Source organism: Meles meles, chromosome 1, assembly GCF_922984935.1.
Source record: "Meles meles chromosome 1, mMelMel3.1 paternal haplotype, whole genome shotgun sequence".
Lineage (NCBI taxonomy): Eukaryota > Metazoa > Chordata > Mammalia > Carnivora > Mustelidae > Meles > Meles meles.
This window is the reverse complement of record NC_060066.1, coordinates 124049463-124076392: the sequence shown is the minus strand read 5'-3', so window position 1 is coordinate 124076392 and position 26930 is coordinate 124049463. Positions and strand designations below refer to the sequence as shown.

The following is a 26930-nucleotide window of genomic DNA, read 5'->3' as shown; positions in this document are numbered from 1 at the left end:
AGGACAGGGGAGGAGGACAGTCAGGTTTACTTGATCTCAAAGTCTCAGAATGACCTAAGGAAGAGAGTGGATTTCATGTGCCAAGGTCAAATTTGTGCAAGACAGAGGGGACAACAAAGATCCAGCTAGAACTGAAGAAACAGGCAGACACACATTAGCAAAGTCAGGCCCCAGGGGTTACTCAATATGTCCAAGAATCAACTACATCCAGAGTTCTGGATAAATCTTACATTCTCAGATTTCAAGCAGTGTATCAATGTGTGTGATCTTTTTTTTTTTTTTTTTTTAATATTTTATTTATTTATTTGACAGAGATCACAAGTAGGGAGAGAGGCAGGCATAGAGAGAGAGAGAGGAGGAAGCAGGCTCCCTGCCAAGCAGAGAGCCCGATGCGGGGCTCGATCCCAGGACCCCGGGACCATGACCTGAGCCGAAGGCAGAGGCTTTAACCCACTGAGCCACCCAGGCGCCCCCAATGTGTGTGATCTTAAAATAAGTCACTAAAGCCAAGGGGTAGAGGTATGGGGAGGGAAAAGCACTCCAGGCAAAGGAAACAATATTAATCGGGAGAGTGATGACTTAGTAATTTGGTGGGACTAAAGCAAGGTGGGTAACGGAGGTAAGAAAACAAGGAACATGTTTAGAAAGACAGACAAGGGGTCTGAATCCCAACTTTGACTTGTAAAAGGCTTTGGACTTGATTCTCTTATAAGCAACAGATCCACTGTCAAGTTTTAAGCCTATGAACAAGAGGATCAGTTTTGCATTTTTTAAGATTATTCTGAAGCCTAGTTTGGAGTGATTTAAACCTGAAGGTAGATTGAATACTTAGATTGAATACTTCAATAACCCCAGGGATAACAGCCTTTACCGAGGCATTTTTAACTTTTTATTCCCTGGCAACAGCTTTAGCCAAATAGAAATAGTTGGAAAAGAATTAAAAAAAAAAAAAAAAAAACTAGTTAAATTTTATACATAGTGAGTCTGAAGTGATTGTGTGATACCAAAGCAGTTGCTCATACACAAATTTTAGGAAATCCTAGATTTAAGGAAAAGTTTTATTAGCTGCTTTCCTCCCTGCGTGAGTCTTCAGTACCTTTACTCTGCCATATCCCACAGAGAGAGGACATAATATGCAGTTTTAATAAGTTTATTTGGACAAGAGTATTTTTCCTAGGCTATCTAATAATATTTTTCAAGACAATGAACTTCCTTGGAAAATGCTATTCTAGAAGTTTTCAACTGTATTAAGGTTAGAGAACAGTGAAGAGTTTTTTAAACTGGCTCAAAAACAATCAGAAAACAGACTCCCCACACACACACACCAAATGCACTTGAATAATCACTAAAGTATAAAGAAAGATCCTGCGTGGCTCAGGTACTAGAATTCTGTGAGGGGTAGTAAAAATGGGAAAACCGGTGTAGAATTAAGTACCCCTGTGAACTATACTAGCAAAGAGTGAAACAGATGTAGAGGTTGCTAGAAAGGTCAGTTCTGTCCAAAAACAAAAAAAGAATACTGCTAATAATGTAGAAATTGTAGAAAATTGTAGAAAAGCCGACCAGACACACACATTAAGGAGGGCTAGAAACTGTTCCCTCCTTCTAGGCTTAAGGAGATAATAAACCAAGGCCTAGGAACAAGCTTTCTTTGTTTAGGAAGGAATCCCTGGCGAACTCTCCCTTAGTTATGTAAATACAAGCAAACCACCTACTGCTCAAGGGAGAGAAAGTAAAGAAAGCCTTTGTGGACTGACAGAGCTTGACTCCACGCAGTAGCCCTGAAAACTAGCCTGTTCCAGGCTGGAAACTGGCTGATTTTGCGGGAAAAGTCCAGGGCCTTCTGATAGAACAGAGACCAGAGATCCCAAATGCTGCTCTACGAGTTGAAGCTGGTACCCCCCCAAGTGGCTGAATAAGGAGGCTCTGGCTCATGTTTGCTGGATGGAAAGGATGCCATGAGCTCCTCCCTGAACAGTATTCACTGCTAAGTCTGGGCAATGTGGCCTGACCAGGTTCAGTGCAAAAGCTAAAATTTGTCGGGGTGGAAGGAAGCTGGTTTGGGTAGTGGCAGGCGAGCCACACTGGAACTACAAGACCATGCCAGCATCAGAGAACAAGAGCTACTGAAGAAACCTCGCAGGACCTGTCTTCAATACAACCATGCTAGTAGACCATCAACAGGAAGTTGAGCTCTTTGTGGTGTTCTGATTAGAGCCCTAAACAAGACTGACTAGGGCCCTAGGACTACAAAAGCCCCAGAGACTCTTGAATAATCTGGGATGAGAAACACTTTGGGAAATGTCCGGCTTCTCAAGAGTGGAGTTCAAAAAATAACTGTGAAAAGAGATTATGTTTACATGCCAAGATATTTCATTCTAGTTACATAGAGACAGATGAAAAATGTTTCTAAGGGTTGGTCAATGCACATGCACTAGCCAATATGAATCTCTCAAACCAGGCCTGCATGAGGTCTCTGAAGCTACCTGCACCTACACGAAGCTCATGGGTCTTTGGGCAGGGAGGTTTTCCTGCAACCAGGAAAGCTAGGTAAAGTTCCAAGGAGATGCACAGGCAGCAGGGGACCAATTCCAGGTTCTCAAGTATTGTTGTGTTGGAATGTCTGTGGAGCTTCAGAGGGCAAGCTCCCACCGCCCACAAGCACTGCAAGTAGGGATGAGAATGTGGAAACCAGCCAGCATCCAGGTACAAGTGCCGAGAGAAGCTAGCCTGGGCTAGCACAGTGGGCAACAAGAAGTCCTTGTACCTTTATACATGCACCCTGAGATGTCCAAGTCAGGCTGGGAAGGGTGAAAAAGTGAAAACACACCAACTATAAGACACACCCAAGCAAACATTATCATAAGATGTATTATAAGGCATTCCAGATGGGCCAGAAATTTGAGTTCACAATGTCAAGGCAGCCTGATAGCAGCAGGTCTGGGCTAATAAACTGGGGTGGTGGGAAGGAGGAGAAGAGGAAGTACATACTAATGCCTCTTAACAGAGAGGGTATGGACAGTTGTGAATTTCCATTACGCAGGCAATTTCCAAGCCTTTTTCTACATTAGGTTAACCATGTATCCTTTGGTTTTCTCTGCAAGTTCAAGTTTATTTTGAAATGGCAATTTATTTTTTAAGGTGAAGAACCAAACCATCTCCTACCCTGAATCTGATGGAGCTGCTAATTTGGTTTATATTCTAGGCGGGGGAATACATTTATTGAGTGTTAAGGCATCAACTACCTTTAGGAAAAGTTTCCCTGCAGATCTCGCAACTAATCTCTATGCACAAAAATAAATAAATAAGTAAAAATAAAGTTAGACATTTTTAAGATTTTATTTATTTGACAGAGAGACAGCAAAAGCAGGAACACAAGCAGGGGGAGTGGGAGAGAGAGAACAGGCTTCCCGCTGAGCATGGAGCTGGACGAAGTTAAACATAGTCTTAAGACAAAAGCCTAGGAAAATGTAAGTTATAAATAACCATACATGTGTGTGCATGCATACATACATGTGTATTTTTTTATTTAATTTTTTAAAAATATTTTATTTGACAGAGAGAAATCACAACCAGGCAGAGAGGCAGGCAGAGAGAGAGGAGGAAGCAGGCTCCCCACGGAGCAGAGAGCCTGATGCGGGGCTCGATCCCAGGAACCCAGGATCATGACCCGAGCCGAAGGCAGAGGCTTTAACACACTGAGCCACCCAGGTGCCCCATACATACATGTGTATTATAATCTTAATACTTTGAGCCAGAAAGTATCAAACCAAGTAAATTTTCAAAACATACCACTAGAATCTTCTTTTTGACTTTACACATATCCACCTTTAGAATCCTGAATGACCTGTATCTACCCAAACTACTGGTTCTATACTGGATCTATTGGTTCATTTAATCATTTCCTGAGCAATATGCCAGGCTCTTACATAAAGCCTGTTTTCACAATAATTCTGTGTGATAGAAATTATTATCCCATTTATAAATGAGGAACCTACAGTTCAAAGGAATGAAGTGAGAACCCAGAGGTCACACAGAATTCAATAGTGTTTTTTGACTTCTTGGACAATTTTGTACAAATCAACAAATATCTCAAAGCCCTATTCAACCCCAGATCAATGTGTTGGAGCCCTCTTTCAGTCCTTTTTACCCTATGGTTTTAAGGTCATCTTCAGATCTATCTGTATGGCCCAAAAACATAGATACAGCTGGAGGCCACAAAAGTGAGCTCCCAGCCTGAAGAGGCATGCATGTCCATTTGCTTGACCCAGTAGAGCACAAACAGACTAGAAAAGGGTGTCTGATGACATCGTCTCTTGAAGACCTGAAGATCTATAATACTGCTTGGGTCAACGGTAAGGACCAGAAAGCATTCACCACAAAGCTAGGACTATACTTCTACCTAATTATTGACACACGGCAAGACAGATGTTCTAAGTCTCGGTCTTCATACCTCCTTTTCTATATATGATAAAAGATGTAGAGGCTACTAAATGGTCTCCAAGTTGTGTGGAACTTAGATAATAGAAGAAGAGTTATCTACACAAATGAAATCATATGATCAACAAAACCAGGTGAATCACTTAGTTCTCTCCACCAAAAGTGAGAGAAATCTAAGGAAAACCGGCTTGAAGAAAAAGGGAAGAATATATTGGCTCATGTCATGGACAAATCCAGAGATATATGGATTTGGCTTTGGGCACAATTTTATTCCAGCCACACATGATGCCAGTAGGCTCCCCCTCAGCTCTGTTTCCTCTAAACTGGGTCTGTTTTGAAATACCATGAGATACCTCGATGGCTGTGGCTCTTCTAAGCCTCGTAGCAGGAGGATATTACAACAGAACTGCCCCAGAAAATGTCTCAACACATCATCTTGGGCGCAACTGAGTGACTTGCCCCATCCCCAAATCCTGCCCTATGGCCAAAGAGATGAGGTATTCTCAATGATTAAACCACCTAAACTACATGACTGGAAAAGGGTGCTTTCTCAAAGGAGATTCAGGCCCACAGAAGGGAGAAAGGCAGCTCTTCAGGATAAAACAGATTAACCCCAGGACACATTAGAAAGAACAAAGTTTGGGGCACCTGGGTGGCTCAGTGGGTTAAAGCCTCTGCCTTCAGCTCAGGTCATGATCTCAGGGTCCTGGGATCGAGCCCCACATCGGGCTGTCTGCTCAGCAGGGAGCCTGCTTCTCTTCCTCTCTCTCTCTGCCTGCCTCTCTGCCTGCTTGTGATCTCTGTTTGTCAAATGAATAAATAAAATCTTTAAAAGAAAAAAAAAAAGAACAAAGTTTATTTCTTCATCTAACCCCTGCAAACTCATTAACTCTTGCACTCAATTCAAAATTCAACCTCTATGTTTTCTATGAGTTCTGTTTTCTATGAATTCTAAACCAATTAACACTAGTAATGAAGTTGTAATAATAAGAGTAATAACTAGTAATTATCAAATACATATTTTAAACCTAGATACTGTTAAGCACTTCACATACATTATTTCCCAATCATCAATTTATAGAGGAACTGAAGCTCAACCAGGTTAACCCAAGCTCAGCCGAAAATCACATACTTGTAAGGGGTGTAACCAGAATTCAAACCAAGATCCAACTCGGATACCATATTCTTAACCCAAACACAAAATTACCTCTCTCTCAGTATTATTCTCACCCGTATCCCTAAACTCACCTCTAAACCAATGCACTGATTTCCTTTTGACAGAGGCTGTCCTGAACCTTAACACATTGCTACTATCCTATTGCTACTAAAATCAGCTAGAACTACTTTTGGTTAGGTGGGATTCTTTTTGATTCAAGAAAACATATCACCTTACACTTGAAAGGTGCTTAACAACGCTTGAAACAACAGACATGAAGTCTGCTGGTAGCAAGAAGCAGGCCCTTACACCACCCAGAGCAACCAAAGGAAGGAACTGACTTCATCACTCATCTGGACAACAGCAGCAATGGGATTTCTATTACTCACTAGAAATGGTCTCATTAAAGAAAAATTCCATGTGCTTCCGCACTGTAAATGTGCCAACAGACAGCTCAGTAGGAAACCTTTCCAAACAGCAAAATCGTTAGTCAGAACATGACAGTTTGAACAGAGGAATAGCAGATCATTTATGCAGCATGGAAGTGAAGATACTTACGGAGCCTGTTGCAATGTAAAAAGTATTATAATTAATAACTGCTAATTTTCTAGGAGAGGAAGTGGTTTATTATTTCTTAAGCAAAGAAGACAACTTTAACTTTTTTTTTTCAGAAAAAGATTGCTTTGGGGTTGGGAGGGACAGACGGAAAGGGAGAGAGAAAGAATATTAAGCAGGCTCCACACCCAGCATAGAGCCAGACCTGTGGTTCAATCTCACAACCCTGAGATCATGAACTGAGCTGAAATCAAAAGTTGTACGCTTAACCAACTAAGCCACCCAGGCACCTCAAGATGAAGCTTTCTTTAGTAGAAAGTCAACTTGGGCACCTGGCTGGCTCAGTCAGTTAAGCATCTGCCTTTGGCTCAGGTCATGATCCCAGAGTCCTGGGATCAGGCCCTTCACCTGGCTCCACGCCCAGTGGGAAAACTGTTTCTCTTTCTGCCACTCCCCCGCTTATGCGCCTGTGTGCTCTAATAAAGAAAATCTTTAAAAATTTTAAATTCTTTATTAGAAAAGAATTTTAATTTCTTATTAATTAATTATAATTAATTATTATAATTAATTAATTATTAATTAAAAAGAAATTTTAATTTCTTTATTAGAAAATCTTTTAAAAAATAATATATATTTATAATATAAAAAATCTTAAAAAAAAGTTAACCTTCTAATTTAGTAAACTCATTCCCCATCCCTATGTGATTTGAAAAACAAAATCAAGTTATAGAAAACGTTCAGAACTATTTAACTTTTTTGACACACGAGTTTGAATTGAAATGAATATTCTCCTAACACTGGGTAAAAAGCTCAATAGTAGGAATTAAAAGTAATGTGAAAGGCAAAATTATCATAAGGCTCTCTAGATTGCACAAAATGTGTGTGCTCTTCACTATCTCAAAAATTAAAAGAAAAACTTTCATTCATTTGTATTAACACATGCAGTATGCTAAATCATATCTATAGAATAATTAGATGTCAAGTCACAGATTACTTATACTTTTTAATTTCGTAAATTCCCCTGTTTCCCCAGGATTTTCCTAAGTCCAGAAGAAAACCCATCCGTATCAAAGCCTACGATTCAGGATAGACTTCTGGAACCTAGAACCGAGGAAGAATGTAGGCAAAGTTTAGGGAGCAGCCTACACCACAATGGGGAATTGGGGGGAAGGTTAGCTCAAAACTGACTGCATGATGAGAATCTGTGAAACATTTATCCAGGTAGAGTTCTTAATTTCAACAACCCATTACATTAAAGGCTCATGCAGTATCCTAAATCTTTCCTTTCTTTAAAAAAATTAGATGCCAAGTCACAGATCACTTGTGCTTATTTTAATTTCACATCTTCCTTTGGTTTTCTCCCATGAGTTCATCCTTTTCCCTTTGCATTCACACAGCAGCGAGACCCAAATGCAGATGGAAGACAAGAAAGACAAAGGACTGGGAAGTCAGAAGGTCTGATCCAGATCTGAACCAAGGACACCTTAAAATCATTGTTAAATCTCCCCATCTCTTAGTTCCTTCATTGACAAAGGGGAAGACTTGCTTCTTTCCTCCACAAGACTATCAGGAAACTCAAACAAGGTCACTGACATGAAGTACTCTCAAAGCTTCAAATTGCTATAAAAAATATTAGATACTGTTATTACAATTAATATATTCCTAGGCAAAAAGGTGCCAAATATACATAAATTCTAGATGTGTTATTTGTATGAATCGAGACAGAGGGAGGCATATAGTTATAGATATTCTCTTTTTATGTTAGTTGCAAATTTAACTAAATCCCAAGGAATAAAGAGAAAAACTCTAACCTGTCTACACCCTGTTAAAATTTATAGTCACAACATGAGGAATGATTCGGTGTCTACATCAACATACTATTCACATTTTTTAAATGTACAAATTTAAAACTGCATGAATTGTCCAAGTTCTGTCACTTACAGTCCAGGATCTGTAAATAGGGATGACAATGGTACCTACATGATGGGGTTGATATGAAGATTGGGTCAATATGTACAGAGCACTGGACCACTATGTGAACCAGGGAGAATCAGCCAGCTCTGGGTTCAAACTATTGCTCCAATCTCTACTAGATGTGTGATTTGAATAGTACGTCTCAGAGGGCCAAGGTGAGGATTAATGATCATATATATAAGTGTGTGTGTATATATGTATATGTATATTTATGTGTGTGTCTGTATACATATATGTGTACATATATATACACAAAGATTGAAAAGATGCCAATTATCTTGAAAGTTATCCGTAAATGGTGGGATTGATGGTTTTGCTTAGAGTAATAATGTTTAATAACAGTAATACTGGTGAAGTATGAAAGAGCTTCTTTAACTTTCAGTGGTTTATTGAGGCCAGACAGTTTTGGAAGAGAGACTGCACCAATGTTGCAGTAGCAAAAACGTATGTGATTTTAGAGTGCTGAGTACAGGATCAAATTCTCAATGACATCCCCCAGCTTAACTCTGTTTCAGACTTATCATTGCCAAAATATTTTAAGTAGACAGAAACACATTTACCCTTGAGAAGCATACAGTTTACTCCTTCACATTCAACCCTATTATCTCAACTCCTACAAAGCTTCCGTTGTGTAAGTGCCCAGCGGTATTCCACTACAACAAGGCCATTGTGTTTCCAAAGAATTTAGATGATTTCCCAGTCTTAGTCAACACCATTTCTGGCAAATCTAAATGAAAAATGAAGATCTCCTTGAAAAGCTTTTAAAAGTCTAATCTTTTTTTCATTTTTCATTTCCTTAATTTTCATTTTTCATTTCCCCAAAAGAGTGAAAAGAAAATTAAGGCATTTTTTAAAATAGGGGGAGGAGTCCAAGAATAAAGAGAACATCTTTTTAAGCTGTTAAGATGTTTTTTAGGGTTAACAACTTAGAAGACTATCCAATCCACCTTACCTGGAATTCTAGTTGATTCCCTGTCATCTTCATGGCTTCACTTCCTAGCCACAGACAAATATGCTACCAACCTCCCAACTGCCACCCCCACAAGGCTTGGTTTTCAGTTGCTTTTGTTACCATGTTATCCTCCATCACTTTTTTGGACCTCAAAACTGTTAAATCACAGCTTGCCAGAGGAAAAAGGAATCTTAGAAACCATGCTCTTATAGCTATTTCCTTTTGCACAGGCTTCCAAACTGACAGTCTGATGAATGAGAAGACTGATTACTTCCAGAAAATGACAAAGGGACTCTGGGTCAAGAAACCAAGGATTCTCTCTCCCTGGACGGGGTGGCTTATCCATGCTTGCATCAAATTTCAGCATCTAATTTAAATAAATAATTTAAATAAATTAATTTAAATAATTCTAGTCCTGGGACAAGGGGTTGGCTCAGTCAGTTAAGCATCCGACTCTTGGTTTGGGTGGTAAGATCAAGCCCTGAGTTGGGCTCTGTACTCAGTCTTAAGATTCTCTCCTTCTGCCCCTCCCATCACTCGCTCCTTCTTGTTTTCATTCTCAAATAAATAAATCTTTAAAAATAATAATAATAATTCTGGCCCCATTTGGACAATGTCATTTGTTTTGCTAAGTCACCTATGTGTGAAATTTAATTACATAATGCAACTACCTAGACCACTTCTGTCACAAGTCCTCCTTCAGCAAAAAATGGTTAAGTATTTGATAAAATGTTCTCCACTAAAAGAAAACACATAGAAAATGAAATGTGATTACCTTTCCAAAGTCACGAACATCAAACAGGTCAAATGCTTCAAAGAGTTCACTCTTTCTCATTCCAAAGGTCTCGCAACAGGCGGTGAGGAATGTCCTTATGTTCTTCAAACAGAGAAACTGAGGAATGGGAAATAGCTATTAGTATATAGTGATTTATTCTGAATGCTCTATATCCTCTGTCCACCCAGAATGCTATTTAAGAAAATGACAAGGGAAAAGAAGAATCAAACAACTTGAGACTGCTTTGCAACTAATCCTTCAGTGGTATTTACTGAGTACCTGCTTGGGCACAGGTGATACATCTATGAAGAAGTTACATAAAGTTTCTGCCCTCATGAAACTTATATTCTAATAAAAGAAGACACACAAGAAAAAACTCAGCAACAAAAACCAAAAAAGGAAATATTTAATTTTCATGTGGTGGGAAGTGCAATGGGGAAAAAAGCCAGGTGGAGGGATCAGGAGCACTGGTGGGAGGGGGTAGGGAGGTGCTTAAATGAATGATTAGAAGGTGTCAGTGGGAAGAGAAGCAGATAAGCAGAGATTTGAAGGGGGTGAAGGAACAAGCCAGGCAGAAGTACAGGTCACAGCATTCCAACTTAAAGTAGCATCCCACGGCAAAGCCCTGAGACAGAATATCTAAGGTGTGTTTAAGAAAAGGGCCAATGTGGGGCACCTGGGTGGCTCAGTAGTTAAGCATCTGCCTTCGGCTCAGGTCGTGATCCCAGGGTCTTGGGATCGAGCCCCACACTGGGGCTCCCTACTAGGCGGGAAGCCTGCTCCTTTCTCTCCCACTCCCCTGCTTGTGTTCCCTCTCTTGCTGGGTCTCTGTCAAATAAATAAATAAAATCTTTTTTTAAAAAAAGAAAGAAAGAAAGGGGCCAATGCAGCTGGAGCAGAGTGAGTGACAGGGAGAAAGGTAGGAGGTGAGCTAGAAAGGTAATGGGGTCAGATGATGAAGGACCTTGTTGCACCAGCTTTTACTCTGACCAAGACAAGAGTCACTGAAGGCTTTGGGGCAGAAGACGGATATGACCTGATATTTTACAGGGGTCTTTCAGGCTGCTGTTTTTAACATAGATGGAAAGGAGGCAGAACAAACATGGAGATAGGAAAAGCAGATAGGAGGGTAAGACATAACCACACGAAGACCACGTGTTATATTTTGACTATGTTAAATTTGAGATACCTCTAGTCAACCAGTGGGATGTGTGGCAGGCAACTGGATATACAAATCTGCAGTCCAGGGTACAGGTATATAGTACAGACAAAAATTTGGAGTTTTTAGAGTATATAGAACTTTTTTTTTTTTTAAGATTTTATTTATTTATTTGACAGAGATCGCAAGTAGGCAGAGAGGCAGACAGAGGGAGAAGGGAAAGCAGGCTCCCCACTGAGCAGAGTGCCTGATGCGGAGCTCCATCCCAGGACCTTGGGATCATGATCTGAGCTGAAGGCAGAGGCTTAACCCACTGAGCCACCCAGGCGCCCCAACAGAACATTTTTATCCATGATATTACCTTAGAGGACTTTAGGAGAAAACAGAGGAGAGGACCTGGAACTGAGTCATCTTAGGAGATCAGGAAAAGAACCCACCAAGAGGCTGATCACGAGTGACTGGTGAGGAAGGGTAATAACCAGAAGCACAGGTTTTCCCTTAAGTAAAGACAGTGTTTCTAGAAAAAAGACATAATAAACTCTTTTAGATAATGATAGGTAAGATTTGACCAAGCGCTGTCCATGGAATCTGGTAGTGTGAAGGTTACAGGAATACCTTGATAAAAACAAGTTCTGTGTGGAATGGGGTGCATGGAGCAGGTTCCAGAGACGATGGGAACGAGGAAGTGGAAAGAGAATATAGAATATAGACTCTTAAGGAGTTTGCTGCAAAGGGGAACAGAGGATTGAGAAGGTAGTCAGAGAGAAAGAGAAGTCAAGGAAGGCCTTTTTAAAAACAACGGAAGCTGTCATGCCATGTTTTTACTTTGATGAGAATAAGTCAGTAAAGAGAGGAAAGCTGGTCATGCAAGAGAGAAGGCGAGTCGCCAGAAAGAGGTCCTTGAGTAGGCAAACACTGCTCACATGGGGAAGTCTGACTTGGAGAGAGAAGGCTCGGTTCATCAACACTACAACAAAAGGGAAGGCAGATCTATTGACAATTTTTAAAAACAAAATTTACTTTCAGTATCCCAAAGACTCAGACCTACCTAAGCAAAATACACACATACCCTGAAAGTGAATCACTGCTTTTTGGAAACCTGAGCTGCAGTGGCACACATAAGACTATTATCCTCCAATAAGTGAGAAACCCATCAGCTAATCCGAGCCTTCATTTTTTAAGCACTGTCAATGTTTTATTTTGTTGTTTTGTTTTTCATATTGGTTTTTTAATTTACAGAAAGCACATTTTACTTCCTCGGTATTTGAAACATTCAGATTTTTCACAGGCTTAACTTAGATGCAGTTTGACCCTTTACAGGAATCCTTCTCCGAGGCTTAAATATTTCAGGAGAGGTTAAATCCACAGGGGAGGCATCATGAACCCTTTGAAGCAGAAGCCAGTCAGCACATGGAGTTACTACGTGCACTCTAAAAAATTCATAAGAGACCTTTACAACGCAGGATCCCTCTACATGTAGCTCTTCCACATAGGATTGCTTCTTTACAGATTAAAAGCCTTGCATTCTGCCAAGACAGACAATCATTACTCTCTTGGGGATTATGCAACTGCTCTCTTGCAGTATTTTTTACATAATTAAGTGCCCAACTCATAGCTCACCAAGGAGAAGCACAATTACGCATGCCACCCTCTGAAGATTTCTCACCAAACCCAGATTTCATCCTGTGTAGGAAAAACTACAGTAGACTTCCACCCAAGTGCTTCCTTAACTCAGAAAAGCAAGTATTATTTCTGAAAAGTTTAAAAAAAAACAAAAAACTGAAATGCAGTCATAACTGGATACACATTTAAAAACAGGTCTTCTGGGGTGCCTGGGTGGCTCAGTGGATTGAAGCCTCTGCCTTCGGCTCAGGTCATGATCTCAGGGTCCTGGGATCAAGCCCCACATCAGGCTCTCTGCTCAGCAGGGAGCCTGCTTCCTCCTCTCTCTCTGCCTGCCTCTCTGCCTGCTTGTGATCTCTCTCTCTGTCAAATAAATAAATAAAATCTTTAAAAAAAAAAAAAAAAAGACAAAACAGGTCTTCTTGGGGTGCCTGGGTGGCTCAGTGGGTTAAGCCTCTGCCTTCTGCTCAGGTCATGATCTCAGGGTCCTGGGATTGAGCCCTGCATCAGGCGAAAAAAAAACCAAAACAGGTCTTCTTACTTCTAGAACCAACCTTAACTTTATTTGCCCCTTAACTAGTTCAGTTTTATTAAATTCCATAAATATTTACTGGATTTGGAAAAGGTCACTTGTATCCTCTTGCTTTTTTGAGGCAATCCTCAAATTTGGCCTTCCCTGTAGGTATTTCCTCAGGCAACAGTTTTTGAATACCTACAACATTCCAGACACTGGAAATGCTAAAAATGAGTAACACGAGTGGTTCTGCCTTAAGCTTGTCTAATCTTATTTGGAGATTTTCATAGTTATCCAGTTTGGCTAATATCACTAGGATCACATTCCACTTGATGTTCACAGGTGCTCATCTCTGTGCATGCACAGGAATGAAGCTGAGGGCTGGAGGAAGTGAGCCCCAACACCACTGCAGAAGCATGGGCCAACCTGGGACAGACAGCCTGCCTGCCACTCCCGGGGCTTAGATTTTGTTTTCATCATGCTGAGCTTGTTCTTTTTCCAGTTTATTTTTAAGAATTTCTAACCAAAAATTGAGAAGATAGTACAATGAACATTCCAACTACGCAATAACTGGAACATACTGTCATATATATGTGTTGTTGTTGTTTTTTTTAAGACTTATTTTAAAGAGAGAGAAAGCACGCGTGAGCACAGGGGGATGGAGGGAGCAGCAGAGGGAGAGGGAGAGAGAACCTTAAGCAGACTCTGCAATGAGCAGAGCCCAACTCTGGGCTTGATCTCAAGACCCTGAGATCATGACCTGAGTTGAAATCAAGAGCTGGACACTTTACTGACTGTACCACCCAGGCATTCCTATACATGTGCTTTTATATGCCAACTCTTTATTTATAAGATGTATTTTGCTTAAGTATGTGGAAGCAAGTTATAGATATCACAACATTTCACTCCTAAATAGCTCAATAGGCATCTCTGAGGAATAAAGGTATTTTCCTACATACCATTATCACACCTAAGAAAATTAACAATTTTATGTTATCTAATAGCTATTTCACATTCAAATTTCCTCCGTTGCCCACCCTATGTCTCCTTATGCTATGTCCTCCCCCAGTGGGATCCAATTAAATTTTATCCATTGCATTTGTGGCTTTATTTTTGCTGTATCTTTTAAGAAATCCCACTGCCTTTTAAAACATAGACTTTTTGAAGAGTCCAGACAAGTTGTCTTATAGAAGGTCCCACATTTTGCATTCGTCTTATTTTCATGGTATCATTAAACCTGTTTCTCCATCACCTGTATTTCCAGTGAACCAAAAGCCAAGTCTAAACACAAATTAAACAGTTCTGGCAAAAATACTTCATATGAAATTCATATTTCATAACATTTAGAGATACAAAATGTTAAGTTTAGCCACTATTATTGGTGCTAGCTTGATCGCTTGGTTAGAATGTTTACTGCCAAATCTATTATAAAGGGACATCTTCCCCTTTATATTAATAAAAATCCTATGTGTATTAATTTAGTGCCACGTCATATTTCCCAATAATTTTTCACCATGACTTACCATTCACTAATAACCCTTGCTTTGATTAATCCACTTGGGACTACGAAATAGTGATTTTTCTGATTGTATCATTCCTTCCATAATTATTACTTGGGTTTTTTTTTTAAGATTTTATTTATTTATTTGACAGAGAGAGATCACAAGTAGGCAGAGAAGCAGGCAGAGAGAGAGGAGGAACCAGGCTCCCCACTGAGCAGAGAGCCCAATGTGGGGCTCGATCCCAGGACCCTGGGATCATGACCCAAGCTGAAGGCAGAGACTTTAACCCACTGAGCCACCCAGGCGCCCCACTGGTGGTTATTCTTACAAAAAGAGCTTTCAGGGCCCTCCCTCCCGTTCCCTTTTTTCCACTTGTTTATAAAATCACCATGTTTTTGTTTTTGTTTTTTTTTAGTTTACATTGTCCCAAATTTGACCCTTCAGAGATCCCTTTAAACTGGTTCCTGTGTCCTTTTAACAGAATGCCATTTCTTGTATCAAAGTGTCCCAAACCCACATAGGTCCTTTGCTCTAGTTCTGGAATCAGTCTTTTCTCCGAGCAAGTCCGTTCCCAGTTATGTGGTAAATGGTATTTAGAAACAAACGTCTGAGCACCAGGCGGCTCCCAGGTCCCATGAGCCAGTTTTATCAAATAGACCAACAACCCCATCCTTTGCTTAAGCAGTCCACCATAACAAAAAGAGTTAATGTAAACTAGATTGGCTTAAATGATCTCCAGTGCACCATTCAGAGAATTCTATACTTTTCTTTATGGAATGCTTAATATGCCAACTCTTATCTTACTCTGCCAAGATGAAGGAAAGTTGAATTTTTTGAAGATGACTGATGAATACATGAGCTTGTTTTAGGCTTAGAGATGTGATTGGTGTTTTGACACACTTATTTCAGTATAACTTTTTTCTCCCCAGTTTGTAAATTCTTTTAGATTAGTAGCCATATGACTGTCCTTTGTTTTATCTGTGGTAGCTTAAGAAATTCTGCCTTCAGAGACGGTTTACGACTCACAAGAACAAATATAGCTCATTATTTCATAAGCAAACTTGGTGTTCGATCAAAAATTATACAACTTTACATTTAATTTATAAGAGATAACCTTAGGAATTTTTAGAATTTAGGATTCAAATTTTAAGAATCACAATTTTAAATAACTTCAGGATTTTTTAAATATTAAATGTATACACACAAGATAGTTACCAAAATTAAAGATATACAAAAGTCTAAACAGCATTTTCTCATTTAACAAATACTACTGAGGGGCGCCTGGATGGCTCCGTGGGTTAAAGCCTCTGCCTTTGGCTCAGGTCATGATCCCAGGGTTCTGGGATCGAGCCCCGCATCGGGCTCTCTGCTCCGCAGGCAGCCTGCTTCCTCCTCTCTCTCTGCCTGCATCTCTGCCTACTCGTGATCTCTGTCTGTCAAATAAATAAATAAAATCTTAAAAAAAAATACTACTGAGGTGCAGATTATATACTAGGCATCATAAAACTTCATAAAACATATCTTTAATTGGGTACTGCTTTAATTTATTAAACATATGTTAATGGAATCAAACTCCCAAGAACTAGGTATATTTTTAAGATTTTATTTATTTAGGGGCGCCTGGGTGGCTCAGTGGGTTAAGCCGCTGCCTTCGGCTCAGGTCATGATCTCAGGGTCCTGGGATCGAGTCCCGCATCCGGGCTCTCTGCTCAGCAGGGAGCCTGTTTCCTCCTCTCTCTCTGCCTGCCTCTCTGCCTACTTGTGATCTCTCTCTGTCAAATCAATAAATAAAATCTTAAAAAAAAAAAAAAGATTTTATTTATTTATATGACAGAGAGAGAAACACAGGTAGGGGGAGTGGGAGAGGGAGAAACAGGCTTCCTGCTGAGCAGGGAGCCTGATGCAGGACCCTGGGATCATGACCTGAGCCGAAGGCAGATGCTTAACCATCTGAGCCGCCCAGGCGCCCCAAGAATTAGGTATTTTTAAAAAAGCAAATAGGATCCCATCTGTCCTCAGAAGAGTTAACCTGGCAGGGCAGAGCCCCCAGACCAGGGACAGCACAATTACACAGTATGTGGCAACTACCATATAGAGACTATTCAAGGGTTCTATGGGAGTCCTGGAGTATCAGAAACAGCTTTCTGGAATAAGTGACCAATGAGAGGAATGCTGAAGGAGAGGTGAGAGTCCGTAACAAAACCAGGAAGAGTGATTGACATTCAGGGAAGGGAAAGGAAGATGCCAGACTTGGGGTGCAAGGGAATACCAGGTAAACAGTACAGCATGTATATGAGCACAAGACAAGGCATGGCCTGCTGGGGGCAATGGAGTAGTAACGAAAGGACACAACCCTCTGGAGGGCAGCAGCTAGAGCTCGGTTAGAAAGGGGAGCTGGAAAAAAAAACACTTCTGAAATTTCCTTTAGGGCGCCTGGGTGGCTCAGTGGGTTAAGCTTCTGCCTTCGGCTCAGGTCATGATCTTAGGGTCCTGGGATCAAGTCCCACATCGGGCTCTCTGCTCAGCAGGGAGCCTGCTTCCTCCTTTCTCTCTCTCTCTCTCTCTCTGCTTGCCTCTCTGTCTACTTGTGATCTCTCTCTGTCAAATAAATAAAATCTTTAAAAAAAAAAAAAAAGAAAGAAAGGGGAGCTGGGGCTTACAAGTCTTGCCAAAGAGATGTGGGCTTTCTTCTAGAAGACATGGTGAGGTTCAATGGGTTTAAATAGAAGAGTAGAACACTCAACTTGCATTTTATTGTTATAGTAATTTTTGAGTGTTTGCTATGTACCAAGCTAAGGTTTAGGTCCTTTAAGCCTCATGACAACCCAATCAGGAAAGTTTTCATTTTCTCTTTCACATATACGGAGTTTACTCAAGGTTATATAACTGCATTTGCTAAAGTAATAGTGTCATGATTCAAATCCAGACCTTCTTGCTACAGAGCCCACATCCTTAACTACGGTGTTATTCTAGCTGTCTTTTGTAGTATGCAGATTAAATGTTTTCTTTTCTCTTTATTAAGGAGATGACATGGCTTAGGCTGTCAAGGCAGGACAGTTAGGGTGCTGCCATATTAATTTAACAAAAAGATTACGGCCATTTGGACTAGGACTAGCATGGTAGGAGGAGGAACTGAAAGTCTATGAAGTAATACGGAAAGGAAATACCCAGTAACTGATTGAATATGCTTGGAGTGGGTGGGGAAAGAGAGAAGAGAGAAGAACTAGGAATTATATCCATAGCTCTGTCATGGGCTCTGCACCTACAGTAAAGACACGCTCTAAAAATGGTAGCTTAGCAGCTGGGGGACAGGGTGTGTGAAAAGGAGCCAAGATGGGAGACAATTAGCTCTTGTCTTTACATCTGGAAGATCCAGTGATGAATCCAGTGATGAGAGCGCGTCGGGGGAGCATGTCAGGGATATCCAGTGACGAGTGATGTACTCTAACAGCACAGGCAGCGGTCTTCAGCTCCCACACCCACCCTTCCCCTTGGAAGTACATGAGCAGCTTGCTTATTTATTACAAGCTGAAGAATTAAAACGGTAGAAAAGCACTCAATAGAAGCAGATAACCTTCGGGGCGCCTGGGTGGCTCAGTGGGTTAAGGCCTCTGCCTTCAGCTCAGGTCATGATCCCAGGGTCCTAGGATCGAGCCCCACATCGGACTCTCTGCTCTGCGGGGAGCCTGCTTCCTCCTCTCTCTCTCTCTGCCTGCCTCTCTGCCTAGTTGTGATTTCTCTCTGTCAAATAAATAAAATATTTTTTTAAAAAAAAAAGAAGCAGATAACCTTTAAAGAAATTTTAGTACCATCAAGGTCTAGGACACCCTCAAATTATACAGAGATCTCCAGATTAGATAATGTTTCGTCACCAGATAGCTACCACAACAGACAAGACTTTTCAAGGTGCAGCCTCTCCCACAGGACCACTTCTATGCTAGTAACAGTGATGTTCCAGAAAGGAAACATTTAAAAGTCAGACTGCTGGGGCGCCTGGGTGGCTCAGTGGGTTAAGCCTCTGCCTTCAGCTCAGGTGATGATCTCAGGGTCCTGGGATCGAGCCCCACATCGGGCTCTCTGCTCAGCAGGGAGCCTGCTTCCCCCTCTCTCTCTGCCTGCCTCTCTGCCTACTTGTGATCTCTCTCTCTCTCTCTCTGTCAAATAAATAAATAAAATCTTTAAAAATAAAAAATAAATAAAAAAAAAATAAAAGTCAGACTGCAAAGGTTCACTGTAAAGCTCTGAGAGGAACTTTCTCTTCCTTCTACCCCTTTTAAGAGGGGTACGGTTGCCTTTTTCTCTATGTGCATAAGAACCATTTTGACTTTCTCAATGATATGAATACAAGTGGGATCATTTCCCTTTTTTACTTGAAAAAATAAGCATCTACTTCTGTAAAATTGTTAGCAAAAAATGGACCAGTTGTGTTAGCTGACGCTATGTAACAGGAAAAAACCTCCGCAGTTTGTTGTGAAATGAGCTATTTCAATCACAACCGAGAAATGGTATCTTCTGGGAAGGCTGATGATTTCTAATACAGCTTCACTGCCATGCACACTTGCTGACTTACTGCAATTTTCACAAGGATCACAACACTCAAAGCCACCTGATGAAGACAGAAGTTCTTGGAGTCTCATTTCTTTCTTTCTTTCTTTTTTTTTAAGATTTTATTTATTTGAGAGAAAGAGTCGGGGGCGGGGCAAAGGAAGAGGGAGACGCAGGCTTCCTGCTGTGTGTGGAGCCAACTCAGGGCTCAGTCTCCGGACCCTGAGATCATGACCTGAGTTGAAGGCAAATGTGTAACTGACTGAGCCACCCAAGGGCCCCTCGGGTCTCCTTTCTTGATGGAATGCTCATTATCCCGTTGAAGTGGAGACTGAATTTGAGAGTTTAACTTGAATTGGGAGTGGTTGTTAATGAGCTGATTGACAGGTTTGTTTTTTAAGATTTTATTTATTTATTTGACAGAGACACGGTGAGAGAGGGAACACAAACAGAGGGAGAGGGAGAAGCAGACTTCCCACCAAGCAGGGAGCCCGATGGGGGGCTCGATGGATCCCAGAAATCTGGGATCATGACTTGAGCTGAAGGCAGATGCTTAATGACTGAGCCACCCAGGCGCCCTTGACTGACAGTTTTGAAAGGCACAAAAGAGATCATGATGAAGCCTATTTACAAACATTAGGTACAAGAGTTTTCTTTTGTGAGCCAAGCCTCAGCTTAGACTTTGTCAAGCTCTACCTAGTACCCCTGTCATCCTAACTCCTCCACCATCCCTTTCCAAAGGAATCAATCATCCTTTGAAGAACTAGTAAGGCACGAAGGCATGTAAGGAAAACAGTAATAAATCAAGTTTCTCTCTTACTGGGGTCTTCTATTTCTGTCCCTTTAGCTGTATCTTTGCTGTCCCTCTACATCTACCTTTTAAAATTAAGAGAGTTAGGGTGCCTGGGTGGCTCAGTGGGTTAAAGCCTCTGCCTTCAGCTCAGGTCATGATCCCAGGGTCCTAGGATCGAGCCCCGCATCAGGCTCTCTGCTCAGCAGCGAGCCTGCTTCCCTTCCTCTCTCTCTGCCTGCCTCTCTGCCTACTTGTGATCTCTGTCAAATAAATAATAAATAAAATCTTAAAAAAATAAAATTAAATTAAGAGAGCTAAATTCTACATCTTTTGGAAAGAAAACAAAAGGCAAAAGAAAAAGAACAATTTTTATTTGTATAGGGGCTTTGTCCTTTTCCCTTGTGATTCAGCAGATCCCAACAGAAGGGGCACCATCCCCACCGCTCTGTAAAGAAATCATATCCATAGATGCCTTCTGAATAATTATAAAATAATGATGCTGCACTTAGCATCAGTTCAAGACTGCACGGTATCTTCAAATAATTTTCTTATTCCTCCTATTATTATAAATAAATGAAGACCCTAAAGAACACGCAGGAAGAAGTCCAGGAAGGGAGGGGAGTGGTTTGTCCTAGCTCCAGTTTTGTGCTCAAGTCACTAAACCAAATCTCCCCTATTTTCAATAAACTAAAAGCCATGTTGACTGCTGTCTAGGCTGCAAAGTATTTTTAAAGGATTAAAAAAAAATTAGTCATAAATGTAGTCACTTAATAACATTTAAAGTTGCAGGCTTGTTTTCTATTTTCTTCAATGATTAAAACTTTTATGGGTCATAGGTAACTTTATGAAAGTGACCAAGCTCCAAATTGCAGGCCTAACTGTAAGAACGCACGCATCCTACACTCTGTAGCACTCTGGTTCACACCTGTGATAATGACCACCTTGACTAAATCTGTTCTCGCAACTATCACATGAAATGAACCTTTGCAAGTAGAGACTACATTTATTTCACCTATGTACCCACAGACACGTGGTTTTAATAATGAATGATTCATGATGCAGTGTATGTGTAAAACATAAACAGCAACCATTTCCTGGTAGCCAGGGAACTCATGGGGAAATTTTACATTAAACTGTCATCATATCCCCTTACTTATATGTTAGTGTATCAATAGCTACTCTTTATTAAATTACCCCCAAGAACTTTAGAATTTCATGATCTTAACAATTATAAGTAAAATAAAGATTTTAGCAGTTACGTTCTTAGGCATCGTTTCTAGCCTGGGTTGCCAGCCTCTGGTGCATATTCAATGGTAGCCTGCTAACAGATTTTCAGGATTCCTGGCCAGCTATCAGCATCATACACACAAGCCCTTTGCTGTGTTCAACAGCCCTTGTCCTCATAAGAGGGAGCACTGTACCCCTCACCCTTGGCAGCAACTTGAAAAGGTTATCTGTCAACCCCAGCCTTAGCCCTTGGACCCAGAAAAGGTTAACAAACAGCATTTAATTCTACTTAAGTGTTTCTAGTTTTTGCACTGAAAAATTGAATGCCTGGGAAATGCAGAGGTCAAAATTAGCCTGAAACATCTGTTTTGCTAAAGTTCATTAACCTGCTAAAAAAAGCACCGTATGTCAATGCATTTAAGGAGAAAAAGTAACACTCAATCACATTATGTGCTATTTGGGCTATTCCAGCTAGCCCAAAGCACACTAAATATATAGATATTATAGATATCAGATTATAGATATTAGATATAGATATTAGATATTAGATATTAGATTAGATATTAGCCCTACAAATCCATGAATCCAGATAATGAGAATGAAACTTAGTTTGTTTGAGTCTGATCTAAAAGGAAAAGAGCTGTATACCAAAAAAAAAGAGAGAGAGAGAGAGAGAGAGAGAGAGAGATCAGATTGCAGGCAGGCAACTCCACCTCACGGTCTTGGCTACCCTACAAAGAGCCATCTGAGAAAGCAGCCACAGAGGTCCTCACAAGTCCCTGAGGAGTCCCCCACCTTCTCCCTCCTTTGCTGCTTAGCCCCCTATATCCACCTCACCCTGTGGTACAGCCAGAGCAGAATGTGAGCAGCAGGAGATCCAGAAAGGAAGAAAAGAACAGAGGGGAAAGTAAAGCCTGAGTCTCTCCCCCCTCGTTTAATCTGACCTTGGTGCCGTGGGGTAGGTACTATTATAATTCCCACTTACAGATGAGGCAACCAAGGCAGGAAGAAGTGAGATAAGTCACATGGCCAATAAGTGATGGAGCAAGGTTTCAAACATTACCTCCAAGGTCAAAGTCCCTGCCTTTCACAACTATGGTATTCTATCTCCTCCCTGGCAGATACTGCCCAAAGCAAGGAAGCTGGGGGCCAAGATCCTGCCCTCCAGGGAAGGACAGGAGATACACAAAGGAGCAGAGAGCATTTCCATTCCAGTGTAGTAAGTAGAGAGGCAAGCCCCGGGTTTAGTGGGAACACAAAGGAAGAATGCCCGTCCAATGAAGGGGGATAGGTTAAGATTCACTTCTCCAAGGAAGTGGCTGAAATGCATGTCTAAGAATGAACAAAAGCCCATGATAAATGGTACTTGGTGAGAAGCAAAGGCCTGGATATTGTGAGGAAATGTAGTTCAAATGGCCTCTACAGCCAGTGCAGGGAAGAGAGTGTAAGAGATGACTGGCCGGAAAACTAGACGGGAGCCGGATTCCAAATGCAACTCAAGATTCACTTCTCAAAGAGGACAAGGCAATGCGTCATAATGCTCCTGACTCTACAAATAATAACAAGAGATAAATATGTGTGTCCCACATATGACACTAAGCACCTTCCTCAGAGTAGCTCAGTTAATACATACAATGACGACACAGTAAACAACCCAAGGTCAAGGGAAGAGTCAAACCCACCCCTGCTAGCACTCTCCCCTGGCAGGCGATGCTTCATCCTTGAGCATGGGGTTTTTTTTTTTTTTTTTTTTTTTTTAAGATTTTATTTATTTATTTGTCCGAGAGAGAGAGAGACAGAGAGAGAAAGATCACAAGTAGGCAGAGAGGTAGGCAGAGGCAGAGGGAGAAGCAGGCTCCCTGCCAAGCAAGGAGCCCGATATGGGACTCGATCCCAGGACGCTGGGATCATGACCCGAGCCGAAGGCAGCCGCTTAACCAACTGAGCCACCCAGGCGTCCCGAGCATGGGGGGTTTTGAGGGGAGACAATGACGGGTTCTATAGTGGCAGTAAAACCAGACTTCAGGCTCCTGCCAGCTTAAGCAAACGTGGGGTCTGCCCCAAGGAAAGCAACTAAACATGAAGAGTAATATACTTCCTCAAGTAATTTCAATTTCAGAAAGAATATGCATTTTAAAGAAAGACAAAAGGATAAAATCTTTAAAAAAAAATATTTAAAGACAAAAAGATGCATTTGGGAGGAAAACACTATTCTCTAAAAATAACCAACAATCACAACAAATGTTTCAATTTCTATTCAGATTAGCATAATACTTAGCTCTAGACCATACAACCTACCCTCCCCTCTTTCTTTTCTCACCTACAAAAGAGAATATCCCTTACTTTATCTCTTTTCTTTTTATAATTTTTTAAATTTTATTTATTTATTTGACAGACAGAGATCACAAGTAGGCAGAGAGGCAGACAGAGAGAGAGGGAGAAGCAGGCTTCCCGCTGAGCAGAGAGCCCAATGCAGGGCTCGATGAGGGGCTGGATCCCAGGACTCAGGGATCATGACCAGAGCCGAAGGCAGAGGCTTTAACCCACTGAGCCACCCAGGCACCCCTCTTTATCTCTTAATGTCTTTCAGTAGGCTTCTTCTACACATGATTACAAATGTTCTACATAACTCTGAACAAATTTGAAATGACTAAATAACTTTGGAACAAAATTATTCAGCCATAGAACAACAGGTTTGTTTGTTTTGTTTTTTATTTGACAGAGAGAGACATGCAAGAGAGGGAACACAAGAAGGGGGAGTGGGAGAGAGAGACGCAGGCTTCCCAGCCAGCAGGGAGCCTGACATGGGGCTCGATTCCAGGACCCTGGGATCATGACCTGAGTTGAAGGCAGACACATAACGACTGAGCCACCCAGGTGCCCCTCATTTTTTTGTGTGTGTGCCAAATTACATTCTATTTCTCCCCACATTTCTAACCTAATTGTTATTCTATCTGCACCCACACTCCTCCCAATTTAGTATCACCCCAAATTATATGCAAATTATACTTCTCACTTTTGATTTTATTCCTGAGAGACTTCTTTATGATTTATGTTCCAGGTTTTAGCTCTGCCTACTATGTCACAAGCTGTTTTATTAAAATAAGTTGTAGTTTTTCAAAATTAAGTAAGAGTATACTGGGTCTGCACTAAAAGCACTGTTAACACAAGATCTGAACTAAAGATCAGATTTATATCTGACCTATCCCATGTATGTATCATACGCATTATCCGAACGTTCATACATACATGTGCATACACACAACTTTTGTGTTAATACCACTACTTCAATATAATATTTCCTTCTGAAAATATCGACCAAGTAGAACACTTAACCAAGTAGAAACACACCCTAATTGAGTATAGAAAATCTTCTTTGGTTTCTTCCCCCCACCCTTTTCGTGGCCTTCAAAAAAACTCTGCCATCTTTATAACCAGGAGATCTGTACTCTGTGTAAAAAACCTGATAACCAGGGAATTAATCGATTAATTAAAGGCCCATACATCTTTTCAAATTAGTGTTTTCCTTTTCTTTGAATAAATAACTAGTGGAATTACTGGATCATGTGGTATTTCTATTTTTAATGTTTTGAGAAACCTCCATACTGTTTTCACAGTGGCTATACCAATTTACATTCCCAAAAATGCACAAGAGTTCTTTTTTCTTCATAACCTCACCAAAACTTGCTATTTGTCCTTCTTTTAAAAGATTTTATTTGTCAGAGAGAGAGAGACAGAGAGACAGAGAGAGTGTGTGCACAAGCAGGGGGAGTGGCAGGTGGAGGGAGAAGCAGCCTCCCCACTGAGCAAGACGCCCAATGTGGGACTTGATCCCAGGACCTTGGGATCATGACCTGAGCTGAAGTCTTTTTTTTTTTTTTTAATTTATTTATTTATTTGACATAGACAGAGATCACAAGTAGGCAGAGAGGCAGGCAGAGAGAGAAGAGGAAGCAGGCTCCCTGCGGAGCAGAGAGCCCGACGCGGGGCTCGATCCCAGGACCCTGAGATCATGACCTGAGCCGAAGGCAGCGGCTTAATCCACTGAGCCACCCAGGCGCCCCATAAAGATTTTATTTATTTATTCGACAGACAGAGATCACAAGTAGGCAGAGAGGCAGGCAGAGAGAGACAGGGAAGCAGGCTCCCCGGAGAGCAGAGAGCCCTATGCGGGGCTTGGTCCCAGGAACCCAGGATCATGACCTGAGTCGAAGGCAGAGGCTGGAACCCATTGAGCCACCCAGGCACCCCCTGAGCTGGAGCCTTAACCAATTGAGCCAACCAGGCATCCTTATTTCTTGTCTTCTGATATTAGCCATCCTGATTGGTGTTAGGTAACATCTCACTGTGGTTTTGATTTGCATTTCCCTGGTGATTAGTAATGTTGAACATCTTTTTCATGTGTTTGTGGGCCATCTGTAAGGTCTTCTTTGGAAACACATCTATTCTGGTCATCTGCCTATTTTTCCATTGGATTATTTGTGGGGTTTTGGTGTAGCATTGTAAAAATTCTTTATATATTTTGGATATTAATCCATTATTGAATATATTATTTGCTAATATTCTCTCCCATTCAGTAGTTTGATGGTTTCCTTTGTTGGACAGAAGCGTTTTGATGTAATCCCAATAGTTTCATTTGGCTTATTTCTCTGGCCTTAGGAGACATAGCTAGGAAAATGCTGCCATAGCCAATGTCAGATTTACTGCCTATGTTCCCCTCTAGGATATTTATGGATTTAGAGGTCTTTAATCCACTTTGAGTTTATTTTTATAGATGCTGTAAGAAAATGGTACAGAGTCACTCTTTTGCATGTATGTGTCCAGTTTCCCCAGCACCATTTGTCCAAGAGATTGTCTTTTGCCCAATGTATATTCTTGTCTTCTTTGTCACAGATTGACCACATAAGCATCAGTTTATTTCTGGGTTTATTCTATTCCTTTGATCTATGTGTCTATTTTTGTACCAGTACCATACTGTTTGATTATGACAGCTCTGTAGCCTACCTTGAAATCTGGAATTATGATACCTCTGAGCTTTGTTTTTCTTTCTTGGGATTACTTTTGCTACTAGGGGTCTTTATGGTTCCATACAAATCTTAGTGTTATTTTTTCTAGTTCTATGAAAAATGCTATTGGTATTTTGACAGTAATAAAGAATAAAATAGGCAATTCCTAAATCTAATACCTTTATTCCTGTAGTCTCCAAGTCTGTACCCATCTCAGCCCTTTTTCTTAAGACTGAATACACTTTTAGGTCATAAAATTTCTTGAACAGACTGTACTAGATCATTCCAGAATTCTCTCTATTAGATCATTCTAAAACTATCCTGTTACTAGGTATGTAATTACAGGCTATTTCTTCAGCAGTATTTATCCATTGCCACTGTAGTCCTATAAGGTAGATGTGGAGGTTTTTGTGAGGGGTTTTAATTTTCTTTATCTAATACCAATTCAATACTGTATTATATGATTTTTAAACTAATTTGCAAATGTAGTTACTCTACCTAGAATGGCATTTCTGTAGGAAGACCACTGTCCTGATTTATCACGGATGCTCTTTAAGCACTTTGTCCTATTGCATTATTGGTAGTGTCCTTCTCATTAAAAAAAGTTCTTGTGTAATAGATTATATATTCTTTCGTTCTTTTTCCTGTTCTTAGAATATTCCTCATCCTTCAGAACACCAGATCAAATTACGCTTCTCTATTAAGCGTT

The 26930-nt window shown here is 40.8% G+C and overlaps 1 protein-coding gene across 2 annotated transcripts in view; it reads right to left on the bottom strand.

Annotated features, from left to right (window-relative positions):
- Positions 1-26930, bottom strand: part of VAV3 (vav guanine nucleotide exchange factor 3) — a 362558-nt gene that overhangs the window by 263481 nt on the left and 72147 nt on the right. For both annotated transcript variants that reach the window (XM_046003440.1, XM_046003448.1), the window contains exon 2: positions 9853-9969. In XM_046003440.1, coding sequence (XP_045859396.1) covers positions 9853-9969 — 117 coding nt within the window. The remainder of the gene's footprint in view (positions 1-9852; positions 9970-26930) is intronic.